This window comes from Pan paniscus, chromosome 20 (assembly GCF_029289425.2).
Source record: "Pan paniscus chromosome 20, NHGRI_mPanPan1-v2.0_pri, whole genome shotgun sequence".
Taxonomy (NCBI): Eukaryota; Metazoa; Chordata; class Mammalia; order Primates; family Hominidae; genus Pan; species Pan paniscus.
Genome location: NC_073269.2, coordinates 35,950,671 through 35,977,500, shown reverse-complemented (window position 1 = coordinate 35,977,500; position 26,830 = coordinate 35,950,671). Strand labels below are relative to the sequence as shown.

The 26,830-nt window shown below is 35.2% G+C and overlaps 1 protein-coding gene across 6 annotated transcripts in view; it reads right to left on the bottom strand.

Annotated features, from left to right (window-relative positions):
* URI1 (URI1 prefoldin like chaperone) overlaps positions 1–26,830 on the bottom strand; it is a 92,644-nt gene that overhangs the window by 13,508 nt on the left and 52,306 nt on the right. For 5 of the 6 annotated variants that reach the window (XM_055104388.2, XM_055104385.2, XM_055104390.2 and 2 more), the window contains 2 exons: positions 17,113–17,191; positions 15,999–16,134 (listed from right to left, as the gene is read on the bottom strand). In XM_055104388.2, coding sequence (XP_054960363.1) covers positions 15,999–16,134; positions 17,113–17,191 — 215 coding nt within the window. The remainder of the gene's footprint in view (positions 1–15,998; positions 16,135–17,112; positions 17,192–26,830) is intronic. The other variant, XM_055104386.2, reaches the window with a different exon arrangement.

Genomic DNA, 26,830 nt, shown 5'->3' with positions numbered 1-26,830 from the left:
GGAGACTTAAAGCAAATTAACAGTGCAAATTCCAAAGACATGTTTAAACCAAAAAAGAAAATTTAAAACCTCATAAGAACTTAAGCAGTCATTTTCACCTAAAGATAAACGATATGCCTACTCACTAAGTAAGACCAAATATTTAGAAACATTTAGTTAACAGTTTGTAGAATTGTATATATTTGAAAGGAACAGAATTGCAGATGTAATAAAAATTATTTGCAAAACACTAATAAAAGTTATGAACATCATTCGTGAAAGGAGTCTTTTTTACTTAGCCATATATTCATATGTACTGAATAGTATGAAGCCTGTAAATATGCAATTCTCTACTGAATCCTTTGTGACCACTCTATTCTCAACCTCGTTTCTTTTGTGTGCTGGAATTTTTAAATATTCTTTCGACAGCTTCAACAGGACGTGCCCCCTGGTGGAAATACTCACAAACCTCTGGACAGGATGTACTCCTTCTTAAACCAGTACAAAGGTTTGGACTTCTGCTTTAAAATAGCACATTGAATACACGTACTTAGTATTTGCCTTTCCCCTATACCTTAGAAATTTTTAAAGGCATAAACCCATAAAGACAAATACATTTGAAGAGAAAATAGACAAGAAATGTCAACCAAATTTTGGAAACTGCACAACTGATAATGGACTTTGCACAACAGAAAAAAATGGAACCTAACTGTGGCAGGGAAAAGCTGCTACAAGTCGATCTGGGATATCGGACCTGGAAAAGGCAATTCACTTGAGAGTATTTCCAAAAGAAGAGTGAACTTTAACCAAAGATCTAGATAAAAGTTTGAAAAGAACAGGTCCCCAAACCCTAATCTCACAAGAAAGGTTTCTCCTTTCTTGCTTAAACAAAAGATTCACAGCTTAGAGTGGTTTGTAGAGATGGTAGGGAATAGGGAAGTGGAAAGAGAATAGAAAATGTCTTAGTGAAACCAGGAGGATTAATTCCAAGTGAACATACTGAACCTTGAAACGCCCAGCCTGGTTCTCAGAACACTAGATGAAGAAGATCAGAAGACTCTTTTGTAGAATCTGCTGATACTTAAAGATTGCTCAAATTAAAAAAAAAAAAAAAATCAGCTTGCTACCTTAAATCCCTACAAAAAATACCTATCAGTCAACAAACCTTGCCTATGCACACAGAGCTTCCTGACAGTACTCAACTCAAGTATAAATGGTTAGCCAAGGATCACTAGACATTTGAAGAAATTCTTGAACATTAATGCTAGAGACCAAAAAAAGAGAGCAAGAGAGAAAAGAGGGAGAAGAAAAAAGAAACATGGAGGAAATGTTTAAAGATGAAAACTTTAAAAGAAAAAACAAATACTCCTTAAAAAAAAGACCCTCCATCCATGAAACAAGAACAGGATGCTGTAACAAAGAAACAGCCAAAGAACAAAAAAAAGTGCTTCCAGAAATGAAACTATGTACAGGAAAATTTTAAAGTCAATACATGATTTAAAAGAGTATGCAGAAGAAATCACTTCAAAAATTACAACAAGGACAAACAAATAGGCAACAAGAAAAGGAAATTTTCAAATTAATAATATAAATTTCCCATGGCTGTAGGACTTAAGCCTCCACTCAAAAAAGGCCTACTAAGCACTAGCAAACAAATTTTAAAGGATCCATAGCACGGCTTCAAGGTGTACCACTGTTGTATTCCAGATCATGGGGAATAAAGACCAAAAAGGAACCTCAAAGCTTTAAAAACAAAAAAAGAAGTTATATACAAAGAAAACGAAAATAGCATCAAGATTTTCAATAGCAACACTTAAAGACAGGAGGTAACAGAATAATGTATCCAAAATTCTGAGGGCAACAATTACTTAAGACCTAGAATTCTAAACAGTCTACTTAACAATAAGAAGCAGGAGTATAAGGAATATAAGAGTTATTCAGATACATAAAAATTCAAAGAAGTACCTCCGAGCAGGTTCCCAAAAGTTACTTAAAGCAATATTCCAACAAACTAAATAGAACCTGAAAAAAGGGTGCTTTGGGAAACAGAAAACAGGAAATAAATAAAAGGCAAAAACAGGGTAAGAAGACATCAGGAAGACGGCTCTCCTTTGATCAGGAGAGAAGCCAGTCCAAATTGAAGCGAGACAATGAAAGACTCCAGCAGTAAAATTTCTAACAACAAAAAAAGTATCTGACTGAATTAATGACAGACACATAGAAAACTATGCAACAAAAAAAGCAGTTAAATTCAACTAAAAGCCTGTACAAGAACAAAATGGAATTACATAATATCTAAGCATGAATACTGATTCAACAAAAATTGTGATACAACAATAGCAAAAAGATTAGAGAAGCAGAGACAGGGAGGACATGTAAAAATGCTACATGGTCCTCTTAAATTATAGACAGGTAGTTAATAATACATAAAATTAAAAAAAAAGAAGTAAACAAAAACAGGATATGCCAACCACTGGAAAATATGAATAAAAAGAGCAGAGTAAAAACAGCCAAAAACAGAAAGTAATTACATCTGAGGAATGGGAACTGTGAGCCAAAAGGGATAAGTGAATGCTGCTCTTTTTTTTAAATAACGTCTTAAGATGGTTTGTGGTTATTTAAAGCTATATACATCTATCATAAACTAAAATCATAAATGTGTATTTTGAAATGCCTTATTGGAGATACTCAAGAGCATACACATTGCTTGATAAGGTACGAATCTACAAATCCAAGAAGCTCAACGAAATCCAAGTAGGATAAACCCAGACCCACACCAAGACACACTATAATCAAACTGTTGAACAGCAACAAAGAGAGAATCTTGAAAGCATCAAGAGAAAAACAACTCATCACAAACAAGAAATCTTCAATAAGATTATCAGATTTCTCAGCAGAAACCCTGAAGCACAGAAGGCTATGGGATGACATATATTTAAAAAGTGCTGAGAGAGAAACAAAATACTTCATCCAAGAATTCTATGTTTAGCAAAACAACAGTCTTTTAAAAATGAGGGGAAATTTAAGACATTCCCAGATAAACAAGAGTTGAGGGCATTCCTCACCACTAGCCCTGCAATACAAGAAATGCTAAAGGAAGTTCTTCGGGTAGAAATGAAGACAGTAACTCAAAGCTATATGAAAACACAGATCTCTGATAAAGGTAAACACATAGGCAAAAATAAGTATTACTGTCATTTTGGTTTGTAACTCCACTTTTTTCTTTTCTATGTGATACAGAAAAATGAATACAAATCACTGTACATCTATATTAATGGAGACACAATGTATAAAGATGTAATTTGTGACACAAATAATATAAAGAGGTGAAGGAGCTGAACAGGAATAAAGCCTCTGTATGTGATTGAAGTTAAGTTGGTATAAATTCAAAATACATTTTATAACCTTAGGATGTTCTATGTAATCGCCATGGTAACCACAAAGAAAATACCTATATTTTAAAAAGAAGTGAAAAGGAGATCAAAACCATTCACCATAAAAAAAAAATCAAACACAAAGGAAGGCAGTAATATAGAAATTAGTCAAAAAAAAGCTATAAAACATGCAGAAAATAACAAAATAGCAAAAGTCTTTCCCCCATCAGTAATTACTATACATGTAAACAGATTAAACTTCCCAATCAAAAAGCATAAATTGGCAGAATCAATTGTTTTAAAAAAAGGATCCAACTATATACTGTCTATAAGAGACTCACTTGTAGATCTAAGGGCACAAATAGGTTGAAAGTGAAGGAATGAAAAAGATATTCCATACCAATAGTAACCAAAAAAGAAATGAAGTAGCTATAGTAGTATCAGACAAAATAGACTTTAAATTTAAAAAGTCACAAGAGACAAAGGATATTTCACACTGATAAAAGGTTCAATCTATCAAGATACAACAATTATAAATACATACAAACCTAACAGAGCTCAAATGTACAAAGCAAAAATGTACACAACAGAAGGGAGAAATTATTTCACCATAATAGCTGGAGACATGAATATCCCCTTTTCAATAAAGGACAGAACAGCCAGAAGGAAATAAAGAACATGAACACTACTAAAGACCAATTAGACCTAATAGACATATATAGAAACCTCCACCCAACAACAGGAAAAATACACACCTTCTAAGGGAAACATGGAACAGTCACTGGGATAGGTCATATGAGAGGCCACAAAATAAGTCTCAAAAAATTTAACAAGATTGAAATCATATAAAGTATCTTTTCTAACTGGAATGCTCAATAACATTAAAAATCATTAATAGAAGGAAAATTGGAAAAAGTCATAAATATATGAAAATTTTACAAAATAATCTGTCAATGGGTCAAAGAAGAAATCATAGGCATAATTAAAAAATATGGCTGGGCACAGTGGGTCCCAGCACTTGAGGAGGCCGAGGCAGGCAGATTGCTTGAGGCCAGGAATTCAAGACTAGCCTGGACAACATGGTGAAACCCCGACTCTACTAAAAATACAAAAATTAGCCAGGCATGGTAGCCCTCACCTGTAGTCCCAACTACTAGGGAGGCTGAGGCAGAAGAATCCCTTCAACGCGGGAGATGGAAGTTACAGTGAGCCGATATTGCACCACTGCACTCCAGCCAGGGCAACAGAGTGAGTGAGACTCTGTCTCAAAAGAAAAGAGAAAATACCCTGAGACCAACAAAAATGAAAACTCAACAAAAATGTATGGGATGCAGCAAAGCAATGCTGAGAAAGATACTTATAGCTGTAAATACCTACATCAAAAAAAAAGAAATACTTCAAATCAGTAACTTCACTGTACACTTTAAGAAATTGGAAAAAAAAGAAAGAGTAAACTGAACCCAAAGCTAACAGAATAAAGGAATAACAAAGATTAGAGGATGATAAACAAAACAGAATTTTTATAAAATGCTGAAAAATTAATGCAACCAAAAGTTGGTTTTTTAAAAGATCAACAAAATTGACAAATCTTTATTAGACTGTCTAAGAAAAAAAGAGAAGATTCAAATCACTAAAATCACAAACAAAAGTGGAACAATAAAAACTATTACAGAAATTAATGGGATTATACAGAAATAGTACAAACAACTGAATGCCAACAAGTTTGATCATTTAGATAAAATAGACAAATTCCTAGAAAAACACAAACTACCAAAACTGAAATCTGAATAGACTTGTAACAAGTAGCATATTGAATCAGTAATCAAAAACCTCCCAACAAAGAAAGGACCAAGAAGAGATGCTTTCACAGATGAATTCTACCAAACATTCAAAGAATTAACACCAATCCTCTCAAACTCTTCTAAACAATGAAAAGGGAGGGAACACATTCTGTGAGGCCAGCCAGATAAAAATATGAAAACTACAGGCTAATTTCTCTTATGAATATACATATAAAAATCCTCAACAAAATGCTGGCAAACTAAATACGGTAGCGTATTAAAAGAATGATACATCATGACCAAGAATGATCTCTGCCACACCCTGGAATCAAGGATGGGTTCAACATATAAAAATCAATGTAATATACTACATTAGCAGAATGAAGAGGAAAAAACATGGTAATCTCGATTGAACCCAAAAAAGCCTTTGACAAAATCCAACAACCTTTCATGATTAAAAAAAAAACTCAATAAATTAGAAACAGAAGGGAACTTCCATAACATAATAAAGGCCATATATGAAAACCCCACACTGACATCACACTCTATGATGAAAGACTGCGAGTCTCTCCCCTAAGACTGGGAATAAGACAAGGATGCTCACTATGAACATGTCTATTCAACAACATACTAGAAGTTCTAGCTAGAGCAATTAAGCAAGAAAAACAAATAAAAAGCCTCCAAATTGGAAAGAAGTCAAGTTCTCTCTACTACCAACATATGATACAATCTTATATGTAATATGTAGAAAACCCTAAAGAATACACATACACATACACATACACATACACACACACACACACACACACACACAAAACACCCTGGTAAAGCTAATAAAAAAAATTCAGCAAAGTTGCAGGATGCAAAATCAACACACAAAAATCAATTGCATTTCTATGCACTAACAATGAGCAATCTAAAAAGGAAATTTATAAGCAATTCATTTAAACTAGAACCAAAAGGACTAAATTCTTAAGAAGGTGCAAGACTTGCACACTAAAAACTATAAAGTGTTGCTAAAACAAATAAGACACAAATAAATAGATATCCTATGTCCACGGAGTGAATATATTTAATAATTAGGATGTCAATACTACCCATGGCAACCGACAGACTCAGTGCAACTCCTAGTAAAATCCAGTAATTTTTTTTTTGCAAAAACAGAAAAGCCCATTCTAAAATTCACATGGAGTCTCAAGGGTTCCCCAATAACCAAAACAATATTTAAAAAGAAAAACTAAGTTGTAAGTCTCATCTTTCTGTTTTCAAAACTTACTATAAAGCTACCCTCATCAAAATAATGTGGTACCAACATAAATACAGACTTACGGACCAAAAAATAGAATACAAAGCTCAGACATAAGACCTCATAAATGTATGACCAAATGATTTTTGACAAGAGTGTAAAAACCATTCAAAAAGGTAAGGACAGTGTTTTCAGCAAATCATGTTGAGAAAACTGGAACCACATGCAAAAGAATAAAGTTGGACCCTTACCTTACAAGCATATATAAAATGGATACAGCAACCTAAATGAAAGCTAAATCTAGGAAACTCAAAAAAAAAACACAGGGAAGCTGCTTCATGACATTTGGCAACAATTTCTTAGATATGACATGAAAAGCATAGGCAAAAACAAAAAAACACTAACTGGACAGTGAAAATTAAAAATTTTTGTGCATCAAACAACATTATCAAGAAAGTAAAAGGGCACTCTACCTGGCAGCTATTTTTTTTTTTAAGTAAGACAAAAAAAAAAAGAAGAAAGTAAAAGGGCAACCAACAGACCAGGAGAAAATATTTGCAAATTACACTTCTGATAAGGGACTAATATCCAGAATATATAAAGAACTACAACTGAACAAGAAAAACAAACAACCCAAATAAAAAATGGGCAAAAGACTTGAATAGACATTTCTCCAAAGATGATATATATGTGGCCAATAAACACATGAAAAGATGCTCAACATAATCACTGACGAAATACAAATCAAAACCCTGCTGATATATCACTTCAAATCCACTTCAAACTATATTCCTTGATGATATGCCACTTCAAAATATATTTATTTTATATATAAAAAATATAGTAACAAGTGTTGACAAGAATGTGGGAAAACTGGATTCCTTGTATTTTGGTGTTGAGAATATAAAATGGTACAGCTGCTGTGAAAGACAGAATGGAGGTTCCTTAAAAAATACAACATAGGGCCGGGCGTGGTGGCTCACACCTGTAATCCCTGCACTTTGGGAGACTGAGGCAGATGCATCACCTGAGGTCAGGAGTTCAAGATCAGCCTGGCCAACATGGTGAAACCCTGTCTCTACTAAAAATACAAAAATTAGTCGGGCATGGTGGCACACACCTGTAGTCCCAGCTACTCAGGAGGCTGAGGCAGGAAGGCTCTTGAACCTGGGAGGCGGAGGCTGCAGTGAGCCAAGATTGCACCACTGCACTCCAAGCCTGGGCAACAGAGTGAGACCCTGCCTCAAAAAAAAAAAAAAAAAATCCACAGAATTTCCATATGATCCAGCAATTCCACTTTCAGATATACACCCCAAATAATTTAAAGCAGGGAACTAAATAAATATTTGCATACCTATATTCATAGCAGCACTATTCACAATAGCGAACAGAATAATTCACATTATTCACAAAATAAAATATTGTTCATCCTTAAAAAAAAGGAAATTCTGACACGTGCTACAACACAGATGAACCTAGAAAACATTATGCTATGTGAAATAATCCAGACACAAAAGGACAAATGCTGTAGGATTCCACTTATGTAAGGTATCTAGAATAGCCAAATTCATATGCAAAGTAGAATAGTGGTTACCAGGGGATGGGGGGAGGAAGGAAAAAATGGGGAGTTATCACCTAACTGGTACAGTTTTAATTTGAGAAGATGAAAAATATCTGGAGATGGATGGTGGTTATAGCTGACCAACCATGTGAATGAGGGGAAGAGAAGGGAGGGGAGGGGAGGAAAAGGAAGAAAAGACAGTAAGTTAGCTAGTTAGCAGTGCCAGGGGGCCTACAATAAGGTATCAGTTTCAAAACAAGTTTGCAAACACATTGGGTTGGCAAAGGTGTAGTCAGTCTGCTAAAGCCAGCACTGTCAAAGTTAAAAATCTACTTCACTTCATGCCAGCAATTGTATCTTAAGTCATTTATCCTACAGATACACACAAGTACAAATGATACGCACACACACACACACACACATACACACAGAGGTTATTCACTGCAGCATTGATTTTAACAGCAAAAAAAAAGGAAGATGATCTAAAGGCCTATCAGTAAAGGACTGGCTAAATAGATTATAATATAATACTATATAGCCATGAAAAGAATAAGACAGCAAGCTGCCAAAACAAAAAAATAAAAGTGTGCCTACAATTTGAGTGGAGGTGTATAGGGTGGGGTGGGAATGCATAAGTCTATGGCTGTAAATGCACAGAATATCCCTAGAATAATGAGTAAGATACTGATAACAGCGATGCCTCCAGGGAGGTAAACTGGATGTTAAAGAACAAGAAAAGGAAGCATAGTTGTTTTTTAATAAATATCCTTTAGATTTTGTATCATGTCCATATATAACCTACTAAAAAAAAATTTTTAAAAAAGCCCATCTTGTGAATGACCTGATGCACCTCATACAATCTTTCTTCTCCTATCACTTAAAAAAAAAAGCTGTATTCGGTGCTAACATCTTAGCACCCACTTTCTTCTGAAATCTGCCTAAAAATGTATTCCTAAATCAAGATTTTCTTTAGAATGCTCTGTAAGATAACAGACATTACATTTTAAAAGTTTCTCAAAATCAAGTAAGTTTGGGAACCACAACATTAAACAAGACTAAAGGGATATTTTTCATTACAGGGCTTCTAAGTAACGTGCCTATGTGCATTTTACTCTCTGGTAGAGGGAAAGCAGTGTGCAGTGATCTACAAACTTACTTGATTATGTTAACAACATTGCCTCTAGGTCACCGCTCATCCAATGCTTCCCCTCAACCTTCACATTCAATCAGTTGCCAAGTCCTATCAGGCTCAGAAATTCTTCCTGCTTCTGATCTCTTCTCTAAGCCTATAGCCATTACCCCTAGTTCATGCTCTTATCCCTTCACGTCCACTCTTCCATTTAATAAAAATAACTTTATTGTAAAAATGAAGACTAAGTATGCATTTTTAAGACAAAAGTAAAAATAAGATAAAATAAATGTGTCAGATACAATTCTGAACAAAAGACACACGGTAAAATAATTCTCCCCACATTATCTTTGAAAGGAAAATCTATTAAGATCATCCTATAAGTAAAACTGTTTAACATTAATCACTGGACTAATGACTAGAAATGTGGCCAAATGCCTGTTGTCACAGCCAAAAATTCTAAGACATGGTGCCTGGATACTAGAATTTCAAGTCATTCTATATACCGGTGTTCAAAAGTAGATTACAGAGACATGCAGAAACAAAATTACCAAAAACTTGTCTATACTGTAGAAACCTCTGATTAAATCCTGGTCTTTTCACTTAGTCTCATTGAAGATGTACTCCTTTCTAAGCCAAAAATTGCTCTCTAACCTAAAAAAGAATTCAGCAAATCTCAAAGCAAGTATTTAGAGTAAAACTTTTAAGTTCACGTGAAATACATTAATCCCTAATTTGTAACATTAAAAATACTTTAAGAAGTTCCTATTTCAGCAACAACAGAGTAATAAGATACTAAAAATATTAAATAATCTAAAAGAGGACAAGAAAGGGTAACAAGAGGAACAAAAACAGGGGGAGAATGCCAAACCTGAATCCAAACATATTACATTAAATGTAAATGGTCTAAATACATCAATTAAAAGACTGAAATTATCAGAATCAATTAAAAAGGAAAGATCCATGCTGCCTATAAGAAACTCACTTTAGGCCAGGCGCAGTGGCTCACGCCTGTAAACCTAGCACTTTGGGAGGCCAAGGTAGGCAGATCACTTGAGGTCAAGGGTTTGAGATCAGCCTAGCCAACATGGTGAAACCCCATCTCTATAAAAAATACAAAGGTCAGCTGGGCATGGTGGCACTCGCCTGTAATCCCCGCTACTTGGGAGGCTGAGGCGGGAGAACCACTTGAACTTGGGAGGTGGAGGTTGCAGTGAGTCAAGATCAGGCCACTGCACTCCAGCCTGGGCAATAGAGCAAGACTCTGTCTCAAAAAAACAAAAAAAAGAAACCCACTTTAAATATGATATAGTTAGCATAAAAGTAAAAGAAATGGAAAAATATACGCCATGCAAATATTAAACAAAAAAAGCTCAATGTATCAAATCCAGTAATACATGAAAGAATACACCATGATCAAATGCGGTTCATCCAGGGAAGAAAAATCAATCAATATAATCCACCACATTAACAGATACAGAAGAAAAACTACAAGATCATATCAATAGATGCAGAAAATACATTGGACAAAATTCAACATATTTTCATTTAAAAAAAGCTGCAAATTAGAACCAGGTAGAAAGTTCCCTAAACTTATAGGGAGTATTAATTTTTTAAAAAAACCTACAGCTAACACACACTTAACAATAAAATGCCAAATTTTTCCCCAGAAGATCAGTTTCAAGACAAAGACACCTACCTACTCTTACCACTCCTATTCAATATTATACTGCAAGTCCTAGCCAAGGAAGTAAGGCAAGAAAAAGAAATGAAGTGTATACACCTTGGAAAGGAATAAAAAAAATAGGAGCTATTTACAAAAGGCATGATTGTCTACATAGAAAATCCCATGGAATCTACCCCAAAAAAGTTCAGAGAACAAATGTGGTCAGCATGAATGGAGGATACAATGTTAATTCTTTTTTAAAAAGAGTTATTTCTATATACTAGAACACTTGAAAAACAAAATTTTTAAATGCCATCATTTACAACAGCTCCACAAAAGGTGAAACACTTAGATATAAACCTAACAAAACGCATATGACCTGTATGCTCAAAAACTACAAAACTGATTAAAGAAGTCCTAAATACAGAGATACACTGTATTTACAGGCTGTAAGTATTTACACACTGGAAGATTTAATAGTTAAGAGGTCAATTCTCCCCAAATTAATGTGTTGATTTAGTGCGATTCCAATCAAAATCCCACTAGGAGTTTTTGTAAACATAAGCGAGTGGTTTCTAAAATGTATATGGAAAGGCAAAGGAGGTAGAACAGCCAAAACAATTTGGAAAGAATAAACTTAGAGCACCCGTACTAACAACTTTAAGTAACACTGTAAGGAACACTATAATGCTACAGTAATCAAAACAGAGTGGCATCAGCAAAGAGACAGACACATAGATAAAGAAACAGAATAGATGGTCCAAAAACACAATTACACAAAATGGCTCATTCGTTTTTTAACAATTTAAGTTATAATTCACATACCATACAATTCACCCATTTAAAATGCACAATTTGATGGTTTTCGTATATTCAAAGGGTTGTGCAACCATTACCAAAATCTGTATTTTTATATTTTCATTGCCCCTAAAAATCTCCATACTCTTTAGCAGTCACTCCCCATTCTCTCTCACACCTTCCTGGCCCTAAGCAGCCACTACTCTCCTTTCTTTTATAAATTTACCTTTTCTGAATATTTCATGTAAATGGAATCATACAATATGTGGTCTTTTGTGACTGGTTTCTTTAATTTATTCTAATGTTTTCAAGGTACACATCTTTTTATTGCCAAACAACATTCCACTGTATGGATGTATGACACTTATTCACCTGTTATTAGTTGATAGACATTTAGGTTGTTTCCATGTTTCGGCTACTATAAGCAGTGCTGCTCTTAATATTCATGTACAAGTATTTGTGGACATACATTTTTATTTCACTTGGGTAGAATACTATCTAGGTGTGGAACTGCTAGATCACAGTAAAACACAATGTTTAACTTGCTGAAAAATTCCAAACTGTTCTCCAAAGTGGCTTCCCCAGTTTACAGTCCCACCAGCAATGAATGAGGGTTCCAATTTTTTCACATCCTCACCAACAAGTGTTACTGTCTTTTTTATTATAACCATCCTAGTGTGGTATCTAAGATGGTCTTGTTGCCAATTCATTTTGACAAAGGTGCAAAGTCATTTCAATGGAGACAGAACAGTATTTTCAACATAGTATTGGAGCAACTGGACATCCATATGCAAGAAAAATGAACCGTGACCTAAACCCCACACCTCGAACAAAAATTAACTTAAAATCAATCACAGATCTAATTGTAAAATATCAAAGTATAAAACTTTCAGAAGAAAACACAGAAGAAAATCTTCAACAACTAAGGTTAGGTAAAGCGCTCTTAGATATGACACCACACATATGATCCATTAAAAAAAGCTAAAAGCTGAACTTCATAATTAAAAACTTGCTCTGGAAAGACACTGTTAAGAGAATGAAAAGACAAGATGCAAAGTGGGAGAAAATATTTGCAAATCACCTATTTAACATAAATCCAGAATATATTTAAAAAAAAAAACTCTCAAAACGACAGTAAGAAAATATATGATGCAGCGGGGTGCGGTGGCTCATACCTGTAATCTCAGCACTTTGGGAGGCCAAGGTGGGTGGACCACAAGGCAGACAGATCATGAGGTCAGGAGTTCAAGACCAGCCTGACCAACATGGTGAAACCCTGTCTCTACTAAAAATACAAAAATCAGCCGGGCGTGGTGGTACGCACCTGTAATCTCAGCTACTCAGGAGGCTGAGCAGGAGAATCACTTGAACCCGGGAGGCGGAGGTTGCGATGAACCGACATCGCGCCACTGCACTCCAGCCTGGGCGACAGAGTGAGACTCCATCTCAAAAAAAAAGAAAGAAAATATATAACCCAGGCCAGGTGCGATGGCACACGCCTGTAATCCCAGCACTTTCGGAGGCTGAGGCGGGTGGATCACCTGAGGTCAGGAGTTCAAGACCAGCCTGACCAACATGGTGAAACCCCATCTCTACTAAAAGTACAAAAAAATTAGCCGGGCATGGTGGCGCACGTCTGTAATCCCAGCTACTCAGGAGGCTGAGGCAGGAGAATTGCTCGAACCTCGGAGGCTAAGGTTGCAGTGAGCCAAGATCGCCCCACTGCACTCCAGCCTAGGTGACAGAGTGAGACTCCATCTCAAAAAATAAAAAAAAAAAGCATATATAACCCAATATTTTAAAATGGGCAAAAGAGTTCAACAGGTAAAAGAGGACACAAAGATAAAATAAGTGCATGAATCAATGCTCAACATCATTAGGCAATGATGCAAACTAAAATCACTATACACCTATTCAAATGGCTACACTTCTTAAACTGACAATATTGAGGGCTGGTAGAGACGCAAAGATACCACTATCACACACTGCTGAAAGAGATGTAAATCATACAGCCACTTTGGAAAACAGCTTGGTAGTCTCTTAAAAATTGAACATACATTTATCATATGATCTAACAATCTCACTTGTAGGTATTTACCAACAGCAATAAAAATGTATGTTCGCACAAAAACCTGTACACAAAGGCTTACAGCAGCTCTGTTCCTAATCGCCAAAAAATGGAAGCACCCAAATGTCCCTCAAAAGGTGAATGGAAAAACTGCTGTACGTGCATTTAATAGACATGCATGTAACGGAACACTCCTCAGCAATAAAAGAAATGAACTTTGAATACACAGAACCACCTGGATGAGGCGTTACAGCAAGTGAAGACGCTAATCTCAAAAGACACAGACATGAAGTCGTCAATCCTTAGAGGCAGCAGTAGGGTGTGACCACCAAGGGGCAGTGTGAGGGAGGTTTTGATAGGAGCTGAGTCCTGAGAGCAGTATCTTGTATCCTATTCCATGTCCTGACTGTGGTGCTGGCTAAACAAATCATGACCCGTGTTGTAACTCAGACCTTCCCCAATTACCCCAATCAACCATGACATAGATGACTATGTGTTTAACTGGTTATATTTCCTCTGCCTTAAGAAAAATAAAGTACCTTTTCTTAATAAATGTTAAGTACAACAATATACCTAAGTATTTTCTTCGGGTATAAATTATAAAACCATGTGAATAAAAGAGCTTTATGTAATTTTTTTTTTTTTTTGAGACAAAATTTCGCTTTGTTGCCCAGGCTGGAGTGCAGTGGCACAATCTCAGCTCACTGCAACCTCCACCTCCTGGGTTCAAGTGATTCTCCTGTCTCAGCCTCCCAAGTAGCTGGGACTACAGGCACACACCACCACGCCCGGCTAATTTTTGTATTTTTAGTAGAGACGAGGTTTTACCACGTTGGTCAGGCTGGTCTCGGACTCCTGACCTCAGGTGATCCACCTGCCTTGTCCTCCCAAAGTGCTGGGATTACAGGCATGAGCCCCTGCGCCCGGCCTAGAATTTATTGTAACAGGAAATATGTACTTTGAAAATTATTTTAGATAAATATTGATCCCAAAAGTCATCTATGTTTGGTCACTTTCCAAAATCATATTTAACTACTAGAAAGTGATTTACAAAAACATGTTTCTCTACTCTAGAGCTCTATTCTATTGTAGTAAAAGTATTCCCATTAATATTTTAAGTTATAACTAATTATAAAGATTTTTTTCACTGAAATATGAAAATCAATGTGAACAAACTTCAACAGGCTATGGATTCATTTCATAACATCAGAGCTACTTCAGTATATAAAGAGAGGCTTCGTCTTCAGTAAGGTCTTTAAGAAAAAAGTATGCCCATTCTCTTTCGCTAATATACATGACAAAAATAATGCAGCAAAGCCAAAAGATTTATCATTGCCAGAAATTACATACAGGCCTAACAATAAGATTCTGATTAGTGTCACAAAAGATCAAAATATATATCAATTATAAACTTATAGGAGTTGATTTGCAATTAGAGTCTCCAAATATAGTTCCCAGAATTTCACTGAGTAAATGAGTTCTCTAGTACTCATTCATGTATAAGTGAAATCAAGTTCAGCTTTAGAAAACTCAGCTGTTTTCTGTTTAGTATGACCTTATTTATAAAAAAGGATCTTCCCATCATTTATTTTCAAATACACATTTAACTAAAAGGTTAAAAAGCAGGTAGGGCGGATATTATACTCTCAATCTAAATACGTATTACAGAAATAACAACAGATTATAAACTGAACCTAATTTTAAAATATAACTAAGCTAGAACCCAAGCTAGCTCATCCAACTGCAAAATGTGTAGTGTGTGTTGTGTGTGTGTATGTAGGCTTCTATACACCTACAGATAATAGCACGGATAAACAAAACTCAAGAGCTGCCTTAATAAAGGGATGCAGAGAACTCAAACAACTGAAAAAGGATAAGGGTGCTGTTGTAGGTAGCACCTTTTCACACCTGGTCTCCTCTATCAAATGAAAATATGGTTTTTTTTCCAAACCAAAAAGCATTTTTAAGAATTGTCTACTTACGTAAACAGGTATTTCTCTTAGTTCACTAAGGAGAAAACACATTATTTCTGTGTACTAAAGTATTAAGTGCAAAAATAAGTCTATAATAGCAACTAAACAAAATTATAAGGTATAAAATGACTCCAATTTTTATGTCTTCCCAACTTCTAACTACAAAATCACATAATGACTTTGAAACTTTGTAACTTCTGAAAACATGCCAATGTAGGTGACATTTCCAACCCGGATGCTCCATTCTCCAGCTCATTCTCAAATGTTGGTTCTACTCAAACTACCTACAATTCAACAGAATCACAAACAGCCTGGATTCATAGATCACGGAAGGTACTTTTGGTAAGAAACAGCCCTTCAGCTTGGCAATCTGTGAATGGATACATATACAACAAAGAAACATCATTTAAAATGGGTACCTACGTTCTTTCCGGTGCTCAACTAAACCTACAGCCTGTTTTGCTGAGCACTTTGCAAACCAGTTGTCCCCCAGTAAAACAGTGACTTCATTAGTATGGACAAGTTTTCCTGGCATGAAGGCAAAAGGGCCAAATGGTACCTATTGTTTAAAAAAAAAGAAAAAAGGGAAAAAACGTAAAACACTGAAAAGTACATTTTATAAAACACTTTGCATTAAAAGCCTTACATAACTGAATTTTTTTATTTATACATTGGGAAAAATAAAATGCCAGCTTCACAGAAATTCAACACTATATTAAAATTTTACTAAGAAAATCTAAAGAAAATTGCTTTATGTTCATAAATCAATGTTAAAACAGGAAAATAAATCCACACCATATTTACATATAGCTCTTAAAGAAAGTAGTACTGTCTCGGCATGTTTATACTTTTCATTCACTTGCAAATCTAAGTGAAAGCAACTAGTAGTGAAACACTGTCAATGCAAAATACTTTTGATAAAGAAAACTAAAAATTATTTTCAATAAAGTAGCCACTTTTGCAAAGCAGGAATTAGTAAACAAATAGCTTTAATGGATCTATCTAGCTATATATACAAAATACTTGGACTAGTATAAAAGAACAAAGTCTTCATAAGAAAGAACATTCATGCAATGAAAGGCTCTAATCCAGGGCTCATGAACAGATCACTATGTCGATGTGAAGATCATTAAAACAAAAATTAGCAGCACGTTTTTATATAAAAATCAATGTCCTAAGGTTTAATTCTGTGAATTACAAAACATTGTGGCCTATTCCTGCTCTGGCTAACAAGAAACGACTTAGTGCCATATTTCTGTCATAATTACATTTTTTATATAGTAAGTTTCCATTTGAAATATGTCCAATTTTGTGCTAATATTTATGTCATTTGTGTCACCATATATATTCTGAAAAAAAGGTAAATACCAACAATTACTACAATTACTGTATTCTTATAAAGTAAAACAAAACAAATCTTCCTTGCTACATAGTTACCTTGGACACAGTCCATCAGCCTGACATTCTGTGAACCAACACATAGTTAATATGTTTACAAGAAACAACTATTACTTTAAAAGAAACACACCAAACATACCATTATATTATAAGACAATTTATCAGGCAAGGTGCTGAGTCTTTCTCGAAGGGCATTATAGTCATTATCTACCTTCTTCCTGTTGACAGAAAACACCAAATACACACATTATTAACTATTTTTCTTTTCTTTTTTTTTTTTTTTTTTGAGACAGAGTGTCGCTCCGTCGCCCAGGCTAAAGTGCAGTGGCGTGATCTCGGCTCACTGCACCCTCCACCTCCTGGGTTCAAGCAATTCTCCTGCCTCAGCCTCCTGAGTAGCTGGGATTACAAGTGTGCGCCACCATGCAAGGCTAGTTTTTGTATTTTCAGTAGAGAGGAGGTTTCACCATGTTGGTCAGGCTGGTCTTGAACTCCTGACCTCATGATCCTCCCACTTCAGCCTCCCGAAGTGCTGGAGTTACAGGCGTGAGCCACTGCACCTGGCCTCACTCAAAAGCTTTATTAAATCTCTTCTTCCAGTCGGGTGTGGTGGCTCACGCCTGTAATCCCAGCACTTTGGGAGGCCCAGTAGGCCAGGTATCATAAAACAAGCTAATCAAAAACATAATTTTAGCAAATTCAAGATTAATGTGGTTTTATTTTTAGTTTTAAAATCCTGTTTTTATACAGTTTAGCAATGGCATTATTCTACCATGCATTTATTGAAGAATTAAGACTCTTCAGGGACTCTGGCATTTAGAAGCAGAATACTCAAATTTTGAGAATTACTGTTTTTTAAGATACAAGACTGTCTGGACCAAATAAAATGTGAAAATTAAGGGAGACAGTAAAAGAGGGCCTGATATTTGGAGAGAAGAAGGGACTCAAGATGAAAAAAGAAGAGATTTATTTATTTTAAGACAGAGTCTCTCTCTGTTGCCCAGGCTGGAGTGCAGTGGCACAATCTCAGCTCACTGCAACCTCCACCTCCTGGGTTCAAGTGATTCCCCTGCCTTAGCCTCCTGAGTAGCTGAGACTACAGACGCATGACACCACGCCCAGCTAATTTTTGTATCTTCCATAGAGATTAGGTTTCTTCGCCATGTTGGCCAGGCTGGTCTCGAACTCCTGACTTCAAGCGATCCCCCCACCGCAGCCTCCCAAAGTGCTGAGATTACAGGCATGAGCCACCACACCCGGCCGAAAGAAGAGATTTAATAAAAGCTTTTGAGTGAATAGATACTGGCTGTGAAGTTGAAATCATGAACATGAAATTTTATCAGATGCTTTAGTCCTCATCAGAAAACCTTAGGCTGAAAAATGCATCATCAGCTCTTCAATTATTCATAATAATGTGATTAAGGTAAGAGAGAATCAACTGGGGGTAGAAGAAATTAAGTAGAGATAATACAAAAGGCGTTTCAATTTGGCTTAGGAGTCTGTTTCTTGTTACATCAAACAGAGCTACCAAATAAGTAATTTCAAACAACCAAAGGGTATATGTAACTCTGTAGGGGCAGAGATGATCGTATTTCCATGCTATGGGCCTTACTCAGCTCTTAACACCTGCTGGAAATGAACAGCCCTTCTTTTTGAGTAATACCAGGCAGCAGCCTATGCCAAGATGCCCATTTTCAAACTTTCTCTGGAGACTGGGTTTCCAAAGGGTTCCCTGCTAAGATACAGGCTGCAAGCAGAATACAGCACTGAATTTTTTTTAAGCAGAAGGATGTTGTCAGTTTTTAAAAATAACAGAAACAAAAATTCACCAACTCAGCTAGTAATTTAAAAGAACATGTAGACATTGTCAAATTGAAATCAGGATAAACTGCAATGTAGGTAACAACTCTCCAGATAATATAAATGACTGCACTATAAACATCACAGAATTGGTTTCAGCTTACTGCTTAGTTCCCTGAAGCAACAGTAGCATAATTAATAAAAAAAAAATTAGCTCAGTCTTAAGATCTTAAGGAATTTCACATATATATTATTTTACATAACCTATAATAAATGTCACTTATCAGTATTTTTCTCTTACAGAAGACAAAGTAGAAGGAAGATGGAAAAACCACATAGCAAGAAGCCAGATCTCCTCTATCAAGATGAGGTAAGCAATGAGTTTAACCTAGCTAGGTCTTCTGACCTGCATTCCTTCATGAAAGCTTTCTCATTTTCTAGTGTGCAAATGCTTTATAACTTTCCCCAAAAAAAATCCTTTTCTATAAATAAATACGAAACATGTTTTATTCTTTTGTTTAAGGCAAAAATCCTCCTCCTGGAAAATTTTTATATGGATAAAATGGCAAAAAAAAACTTCATGCACAAGGCTATGTACCAGAAAGAACATGGCTTTGAAGTCAGACCAGAGAGTGAATCCCAAGCTCTACATGCAATTTACACAAATTCACCTTAGTCTTAGTAACTTCAATGGCAAAATTGGACTAATACTTATCTCACAGGTTCAACAGAATTAAATATAAAAGGTCTAACACACTGCCCAGCATGGAGCAACTACTATTTTGGTTCCAAAACTCAAAACTCATTTTTTTCATGAAGCATCAAAAAACATCAATTCCAAAACTTTCAAGAAAGACTATTACCTACAAGATTTCACTAACCAATTTGATACAAATAGTATAACTTGCTGAAAGACAGTACAGCTGAATGTAACCATTCAGGGGCTTTGGAAACAGGACTGGTGTGAGCAATCAATGGGAGAATGTCTCCATAGGACTGACTGGTACAGTGCCTAGACAGTCAACACTCACTATTAATAACATAACACTAACAGCTTATTTATGTTTCAGATAAGTAATTCTGCAAATGCTCAAGGACTAAATACACCAGCCTAGATATCTAAATATTTCTATGAATATTAAGAAGCTAGTATTAAAGTTACCATTCAATAAGTCTTATTTTGGTAACAATGCTTAGGAGAAAAAAAAAAAACTTCCTCACAAAAAACATCTATTTTGTACATTAAAAGAACAGTACGTTCAAAAACAGGTAATACCAGAGATCAATGTCAATATTTCAAGTCAAATATAATCAGTTTTCAACTTATTAATAATTCTCTCTGGAATAAAAATGCGGACATACTGGAGAGCAGTTTAAGATTAGAGTTGCTATTTATAAATTTTGAATTATTTTCTAAAAATACAAAAGTAGAAGATCACTTAAAATGCAGCCCATGTAGAAATCCTTTATGAAGGGAGGCCAGGAGGAGTCAAGCAATGTCTCTGGAAGAAACTACAGCTTGAGGAACCCTCTCTCTCTAAAGGCTACATTCGTGGAAATGTTCAGGGCTTAGTCAAACAGTGATCTCCAAATAGTATCTCTATTATTTCAGGCTTAAATAATCCTGTTAAAGATCACAAAGCCTATGAAACAGAAAATACAAAAGTTATGCTAAGAACTAATGCATTACTGAGGTTAAGTCTGGGGTCTTTATTTATAACAAAATTTGAACAGATTTTTTTTCTATTTTAATAATTAGAAACGTAATTAATTTTTGGACACAGGAGTCATTACAGTAATCAAAAATGGTAATTGCTTAAAATAATTTTTCTTCAAATGGAAAACAAAACCCAGATAGAGTTAAGAAACACCTCTCCAGCCTACTTACTTAGAATAGCTAGACCTGCTTCTTTGGCTTCAACATAATGGATCCTTATAGATCAGGTTCCGCCTTCAACTCTTAATTTTAAAGTTTTTTCCAATATCCTCATGCAACATTCCTTATACAAAACAAGAACTAAAAGCATAGGTATAAGCCATGTAAGAAACTTTAACCACTTCCTTCTGAATCTTGCTAATCATGTGCAATATGCCTTTTGAGGGTATCTTTTGTTTTAAGGAAATTAAAAAAAAAAATAGGCAGCAGCGATGAAGACCATTAACACAACCACAAGTTAGCCTTACCCTTAAAGGATTAAGATCAAGACAGACCCTATGGGAAACAGCTCATTTGCATAAAATTGTAGAAAGTAAGAGAGAAATCAAGTTAAATGAGGGATATGCTCAAGTATTTAGGGGTGAAATACACAGATGTCCACAACTTAATTTGAAATTCATCAGAAAAAAATGGATTAACGGATTAGGGTACAGACAGGTGATCAAGATTCACTCTTCCGTATGTTTGAAATTTGTCATAATAGAATATTTTTAAAGGGATGAGGAAATATGAAAGGGATCAACATTTTTAATCCTCTTAAAAGTGACTGACGAAAATAAAAATCTCTATTAAAAAAAAAAAGTCTACATCCTTTGAGGCCAGTGATAAAGACTCCAACCTTTAAATAATAAAAAAGGGAGATAAAATTTAAATCAGGTTGAAACAATAAGACTTTGCTAATTTTACTTTAAAGTAAGAAGTTAAAATAGACAGCAAATACTAACATTGAACTTTTTTTTTTTTTTTTTTTTTGGAGATGGAGTCTCACTCTTTCACCCAGCCTGGAGTGCCGTGGCGTGATCTCGGCTCACTGCAACCTCCACCTCCCAGGTTCAAGCGATTCTCCTGCCTCAGCCTCCTGAGTAGCTGAGATTATAGGCACGCGCCACCGCACCCGGCTAATTTTTGCATTTTTAGTAGAGACGGGGTTTCACCATGTTGGTCAGGCTGGTCTCGAACCCTGATCTCGTGATCTACCCACTTCAGCCTCCCAGAGTGCTGGGATTACAGGTGTGAGCCACCATGCCTGGCCCAGTTTTTTTTTGTTTGTTTGTTTGTTTGTTTGTTTGTTTTTAAGAAAAAAATCTTCTATCACTCTCTTTTCCTCTACCTAACATCCTAAACAGACAAGCAGAAAATACTGTGAGATGCCTAACGGGGAAAAAGGAAAAAAATTTCTATATAAGTGTTAACATCTGAGTTAACCTGGGACAGAGTTAAATTTTTATTTTTTAATTTAAGAAACGATAAAAACCGAAGATTCTGGAATATATACAATATATAACCTTCTTTAGAAATAATTTTTAGTCCATCATACCCACCCTACAACTTCCCATTAAGCATCCAAAAAAGACTTGTTTCAATTGAATCCACCATTTACTGAGCAGCTCCTCTACAACAAGCCTATGGCATATGCTGCAGGGATCATCACTGACACATAGCATGCCTTTCTGATTGTTTGTTGATTGTTTTGCAATGCATCTTTGTCAAAGATCGACTAGCTTGAAGGATGCCTGGCTTTTCACCTCTAAAATCAAGAAAATAGAGGAATATTAAGTTTGGGCATGGATTCTATATAGATAAAGAGATGTCCTCCAGTTACTAAAGCAAGAAATAATGATTTTTTTCAAAGTATCCTTTTAAACAATCTAAACAAATTGATAAAAGTTACATTTTATTTAAAAATTCTTGAAAAAGGGATCTATACTGTTATGTTTTATGCAATTTGGTGGGAAAAGGAACACTCCTCATGGAAAATTTAAATGTACTTGAATTAAATCAACAGCATTACACTTTTTTTCTAAATGGTCACGGCAAAATATTCAGTAATTTCAATTGATATAAGTAACTGAAATGTACCACAAAATTCAGGCAGAATGGTGGTATATTCCTTTTTTATAACTCTATTATACCAAGGAATTTATGTCATCAGAAGATGCTGATGAAATAATCTATGTTCTTTATATTTTATGAGTCCATCAGAAAACTTTACTATTAGACATAGATACCAAGATTAACCCACATATAAAAACATAATTTTTCAAGTCAATGAAACAAAATTATCTAAAGAGAGATGCAGCTAACATTCTACTAGATTTCTTCAATTTAACTTTTCAACAATGAGAAAACAGTGCAATGGATATATATAGTAAGCCTGGACAGAAAAATCTGTTCTACTGTTCTCTCTACAACAACCATACACATGTGTTTGAAGACTTGTCAGTTATCACAGGTGCCTGTTTCTTCACTCATTACTAATCTTTTGCTCTAAGAAAATGAGATGTGAATTCAAAGCAAAAAACCTTTAAAATTATGTAAAAACACATTCATCTAAGTTTGAAAGAAATATCCTAAAGTGCCTAGTTAATTTTTACTGATGAGTTTATATGTAATTTTTGTTCTTTTTATTTTCCAAATTTTCTATAACTAATATAAATTCCTATTACAAATCAAAGGAAAGGACCTTTTAGAAAAGGTGTGATGAGTTTATAGCTGACTTAAGCTTTGAAAGTTTGTGCAAATTTCTACTTAAATCTTACCGTAATTCATAGGTTTTGCTACTTTACACTTTCTATATTTTCTTTCTAAAGCATATTTTAGAAAAAAGTAATTTTGTGGGTTTTCTTAATTACAGTAGCAATTAAAAAACCCTTTTAGGTCACTGATCCCTATGAGAAACTAGAAAAACTCTAGGCTCTTCCCTGAGAGAAAGAACTCATATTTTACATATAGTTTCAGCAGAGGCCCAATCATAGATAGCTCCGGGTTAAAGTTTCTCAAGAGGTTTTACAACAGTGAAAAATGGCAATCCTGGTTTTGAACCTACCAAATATTTAAAATCCTCAAAATTATCAACTGACTTAAAAATAAAAGAAAAATGTGAAAACCCTCACCAATTTGATCATGAGTTCAATATGAATTAGTAAAAAGTAAATTATAGGCATGCCTCCATTTTTCACAGCCTACATTTCTCTCAGGTCTTACACTGATACCCACCCCAATCTGTCTTTGGTATAGTGGAATCTGGACTTATATTTCTCAAAATAAGAACAAGCACTCAGGATTATCACCAAGTGATGCACATCTCAGACAAGCACTGTGGTTGTTGCAATATTTACATCTTCATCCTCAAACAGGACTCTGTGCTTAAGAGTTTTATTGGATGTTACTCTTCATAAAAAAAATGGAAAATGAAAAAAAGTACAAAGAAGTACAGTTTTCAAACCTAATACAGTTGAGACAAAGATAAAAAATCATGAGGTGTGCCCAAAGCAGTAAGCCCTAAGCCCTTTGCCTCAGTCAGATACTGGACTTGAGCTGGTCATGGGAAACTGAACCAAACCATATTGACACTGGAAACACGTCGTCATCAAGGACTATTCTAGGTGATGAAATGTGATTAGGGATTTTTTTAAATAATAGTTTAAAACTCTTCAGGGGAAAAAAACTCTCCTATAACATGTAAGTTTTCCTTTCAGTTTCAGAAGTGCGTTAAACTAGCTGGCTGCTTCCAAAAACATGATATAAAAGCTTGAGGACTCCTACAAGTAATAAATTCTAATTACAAGTTAAAAATCATTTAACTCTTTAAAAAGAGAAGGAAAAGAAAAAAGCATTTACAGTTTGACCTTAGTCACATAAATACACATACAGAATTAAGAAGCTAGAGGGAATAAAAGGGAATGTTTTAAAAACAGGGAGAGAATTAGCTTCTCTTTACAATTATGAGTAAATTTATCTTTATTCCTTTCTTATTTCAACTTTTCCATAACTAAGCATGCATTCATTTTATATTCAGAATAAACATTTAAAAACCTAACTCAGATTTTTAAAAAATTCTTTAAACATTCAACTTGAATCCTTTTTTTTTTGCCTCTTAATTTGCTTTGAAACATTACACACGAGTTCCAAACTCACTTAATCACTAGCGCATGTACTAACTCACACCATTTTTTAAAACTGTGCAGAAACTTAATGACAAGATTTGACATATATGATTCTTCCCCCTTATCCCTAAGACTTTCACAAACAACTACAGAAACTCCAACAATAAAAACATGCAAAATTTCCAGAAAGTTTGGAAGTTGCTCTCTGCTCCACTCAAGAGGAGGGAAAAAAAAAGAAAAAATAACATAAAGAAAAAGCCCAAACAGAAGGCCCTCTACAAAACAGTAACTGAAAACTTTGTAGTCAGTAAAATACGGACTCTGAAAAACACAGTTTACAAATCTACCTAACACTGTAGAACAAAGTCATTGGCTTTTACAAGTTTTAAAGGTATGCAGATCAATATTTCACATATTATACATAATAAAATAAATTTTATATAGCATGTGAAGGCAACTCAAGAAAACAGTTTCAGGTATTCATATGAAATATACTGTAAACCATGGCATTGTTACAATGATATAGTTCAGTGCTTCTGTGCACAAGGAATGCCTCAAAAACATGAGACATATAGACAGATATACAATGTGTGCATAAAGCAGGTCTCTCCATCCCGATTGATAGGAAAGAGTAGCTCCAACAGGAAAAAAAAAAAAGAGAGAGAGAGAAAATCAAATCTTCACCTGAGATTTTTACCTATACAGGTACGCTTTCTTTGTTATTTCCTACTATATACTTTAACTATAAATTCTAACGGAAGCTAGTTACTCTTTTCCTCTGAACAATTATTTTTGTCCAGTTTCCTTTGAAAAATAAAAAAATGTTGAGTATTTGCTTTAGACTCTCTCAAAACTCACATGCCAAAGTGTTTTAGAACTTTTATGTCTAAATTTAAAGTATTCTTTCCAAAATTAAACACCTGAACAAAGTATCTTCTTCTATATTTAAGTCTGCTTCATGTAATTTCAAAGATACCTTTACCAAAAATCCTTTTAAAATAAAGGAAGCAAGGCAATAAATTTTTTACAACTCACATGCATACGATTTACGATTGTAAGTAATGCCTAACATAAAGATGAACTGCCAGGCATCACATGTACTATTTCATTTCATTCTCACCAGTCAACATAAAGGACGGAGACTTCCTTTTTGTGTGTGTAGGACCTATTCAATAAAGTCATTGCAGTGCATTAAAAATGACCATTAATTCTTTTTCACGCCTCCTCTCAACAGGTGGGTGTTATCTTCCCACCTTGTGAATCTGCGCTGGCCCTTCCTTTGACCAACATAACGTGGCCTTGCAGTTTCCATTCTTGCTGCTCTGAGATGCCCACAGAAAGTAAGCTGGACAAAAGAGCACATGGAGGCAGAGGCTCAACCAACAGCACTAACCACCAGACTTGAGGGTGAGGTCATTCTGGACAACAAAGCTGACCCAGCCACCAACTGGCTGCAACCAAAGCAGTGAGCCCACACAAGACTAGCAGAAGAACCACACAGGTGAGCCCAGCTTAATATGCACACCCACTGAATCATGTGCAAGTAAATGGTGGTTGTTTCAAGCCACTAAGTTTTGCAGTAATTTTACTAAGGAGCAGTAAAATAACAGATATATCATCTTAGCAAGGATATATTTTGAGTTCAGAGCTATACTCTCAGTGATGTAGCAATTATTTATTTAAAAAAAAATAGTTCCAGGTCTCATTTAGTAATCCTAAAAGTTAAATGTCTGACATACAGCGAAATGTATGGAATGAGGTAAAGAGGAACTGTTAGTTAATGATACAGGGTAGGTATAGTATTAAATGAACAGGTACAATCTGATTTCATTTTTGTCCAAAAGGATGGGAGCCGTATATAAACATGTAGATGAATACACACACACAACACACACACATACATACACAAACACATTATGCAAACCATTTCTGAAAAGATTTATGAGAAATTGGTAAAAAACTGCTGCTTCCAGAAAACAGAACTGAGGGGCCGGGTGCGGTGGCTCACACCTGTAATCCTAGCACTTTAGGAGGCCGAGGAGGGTGCATTGCCTGAGCTCAGGAGTTCGAGACCAGCCTGGGCAACACGGTGAAACCCTGCCTCTACTAAAATACTAAAAAAAATTAGCCAGGCATGGCGGCACGCGTCTGTAATCTCAGCTACTTCGGAGGCTGAGGCAGGAGAATAGCTTGAACCCGCGAGGCAGAAGTTGCAGTGAGCCGAAACCATGCCA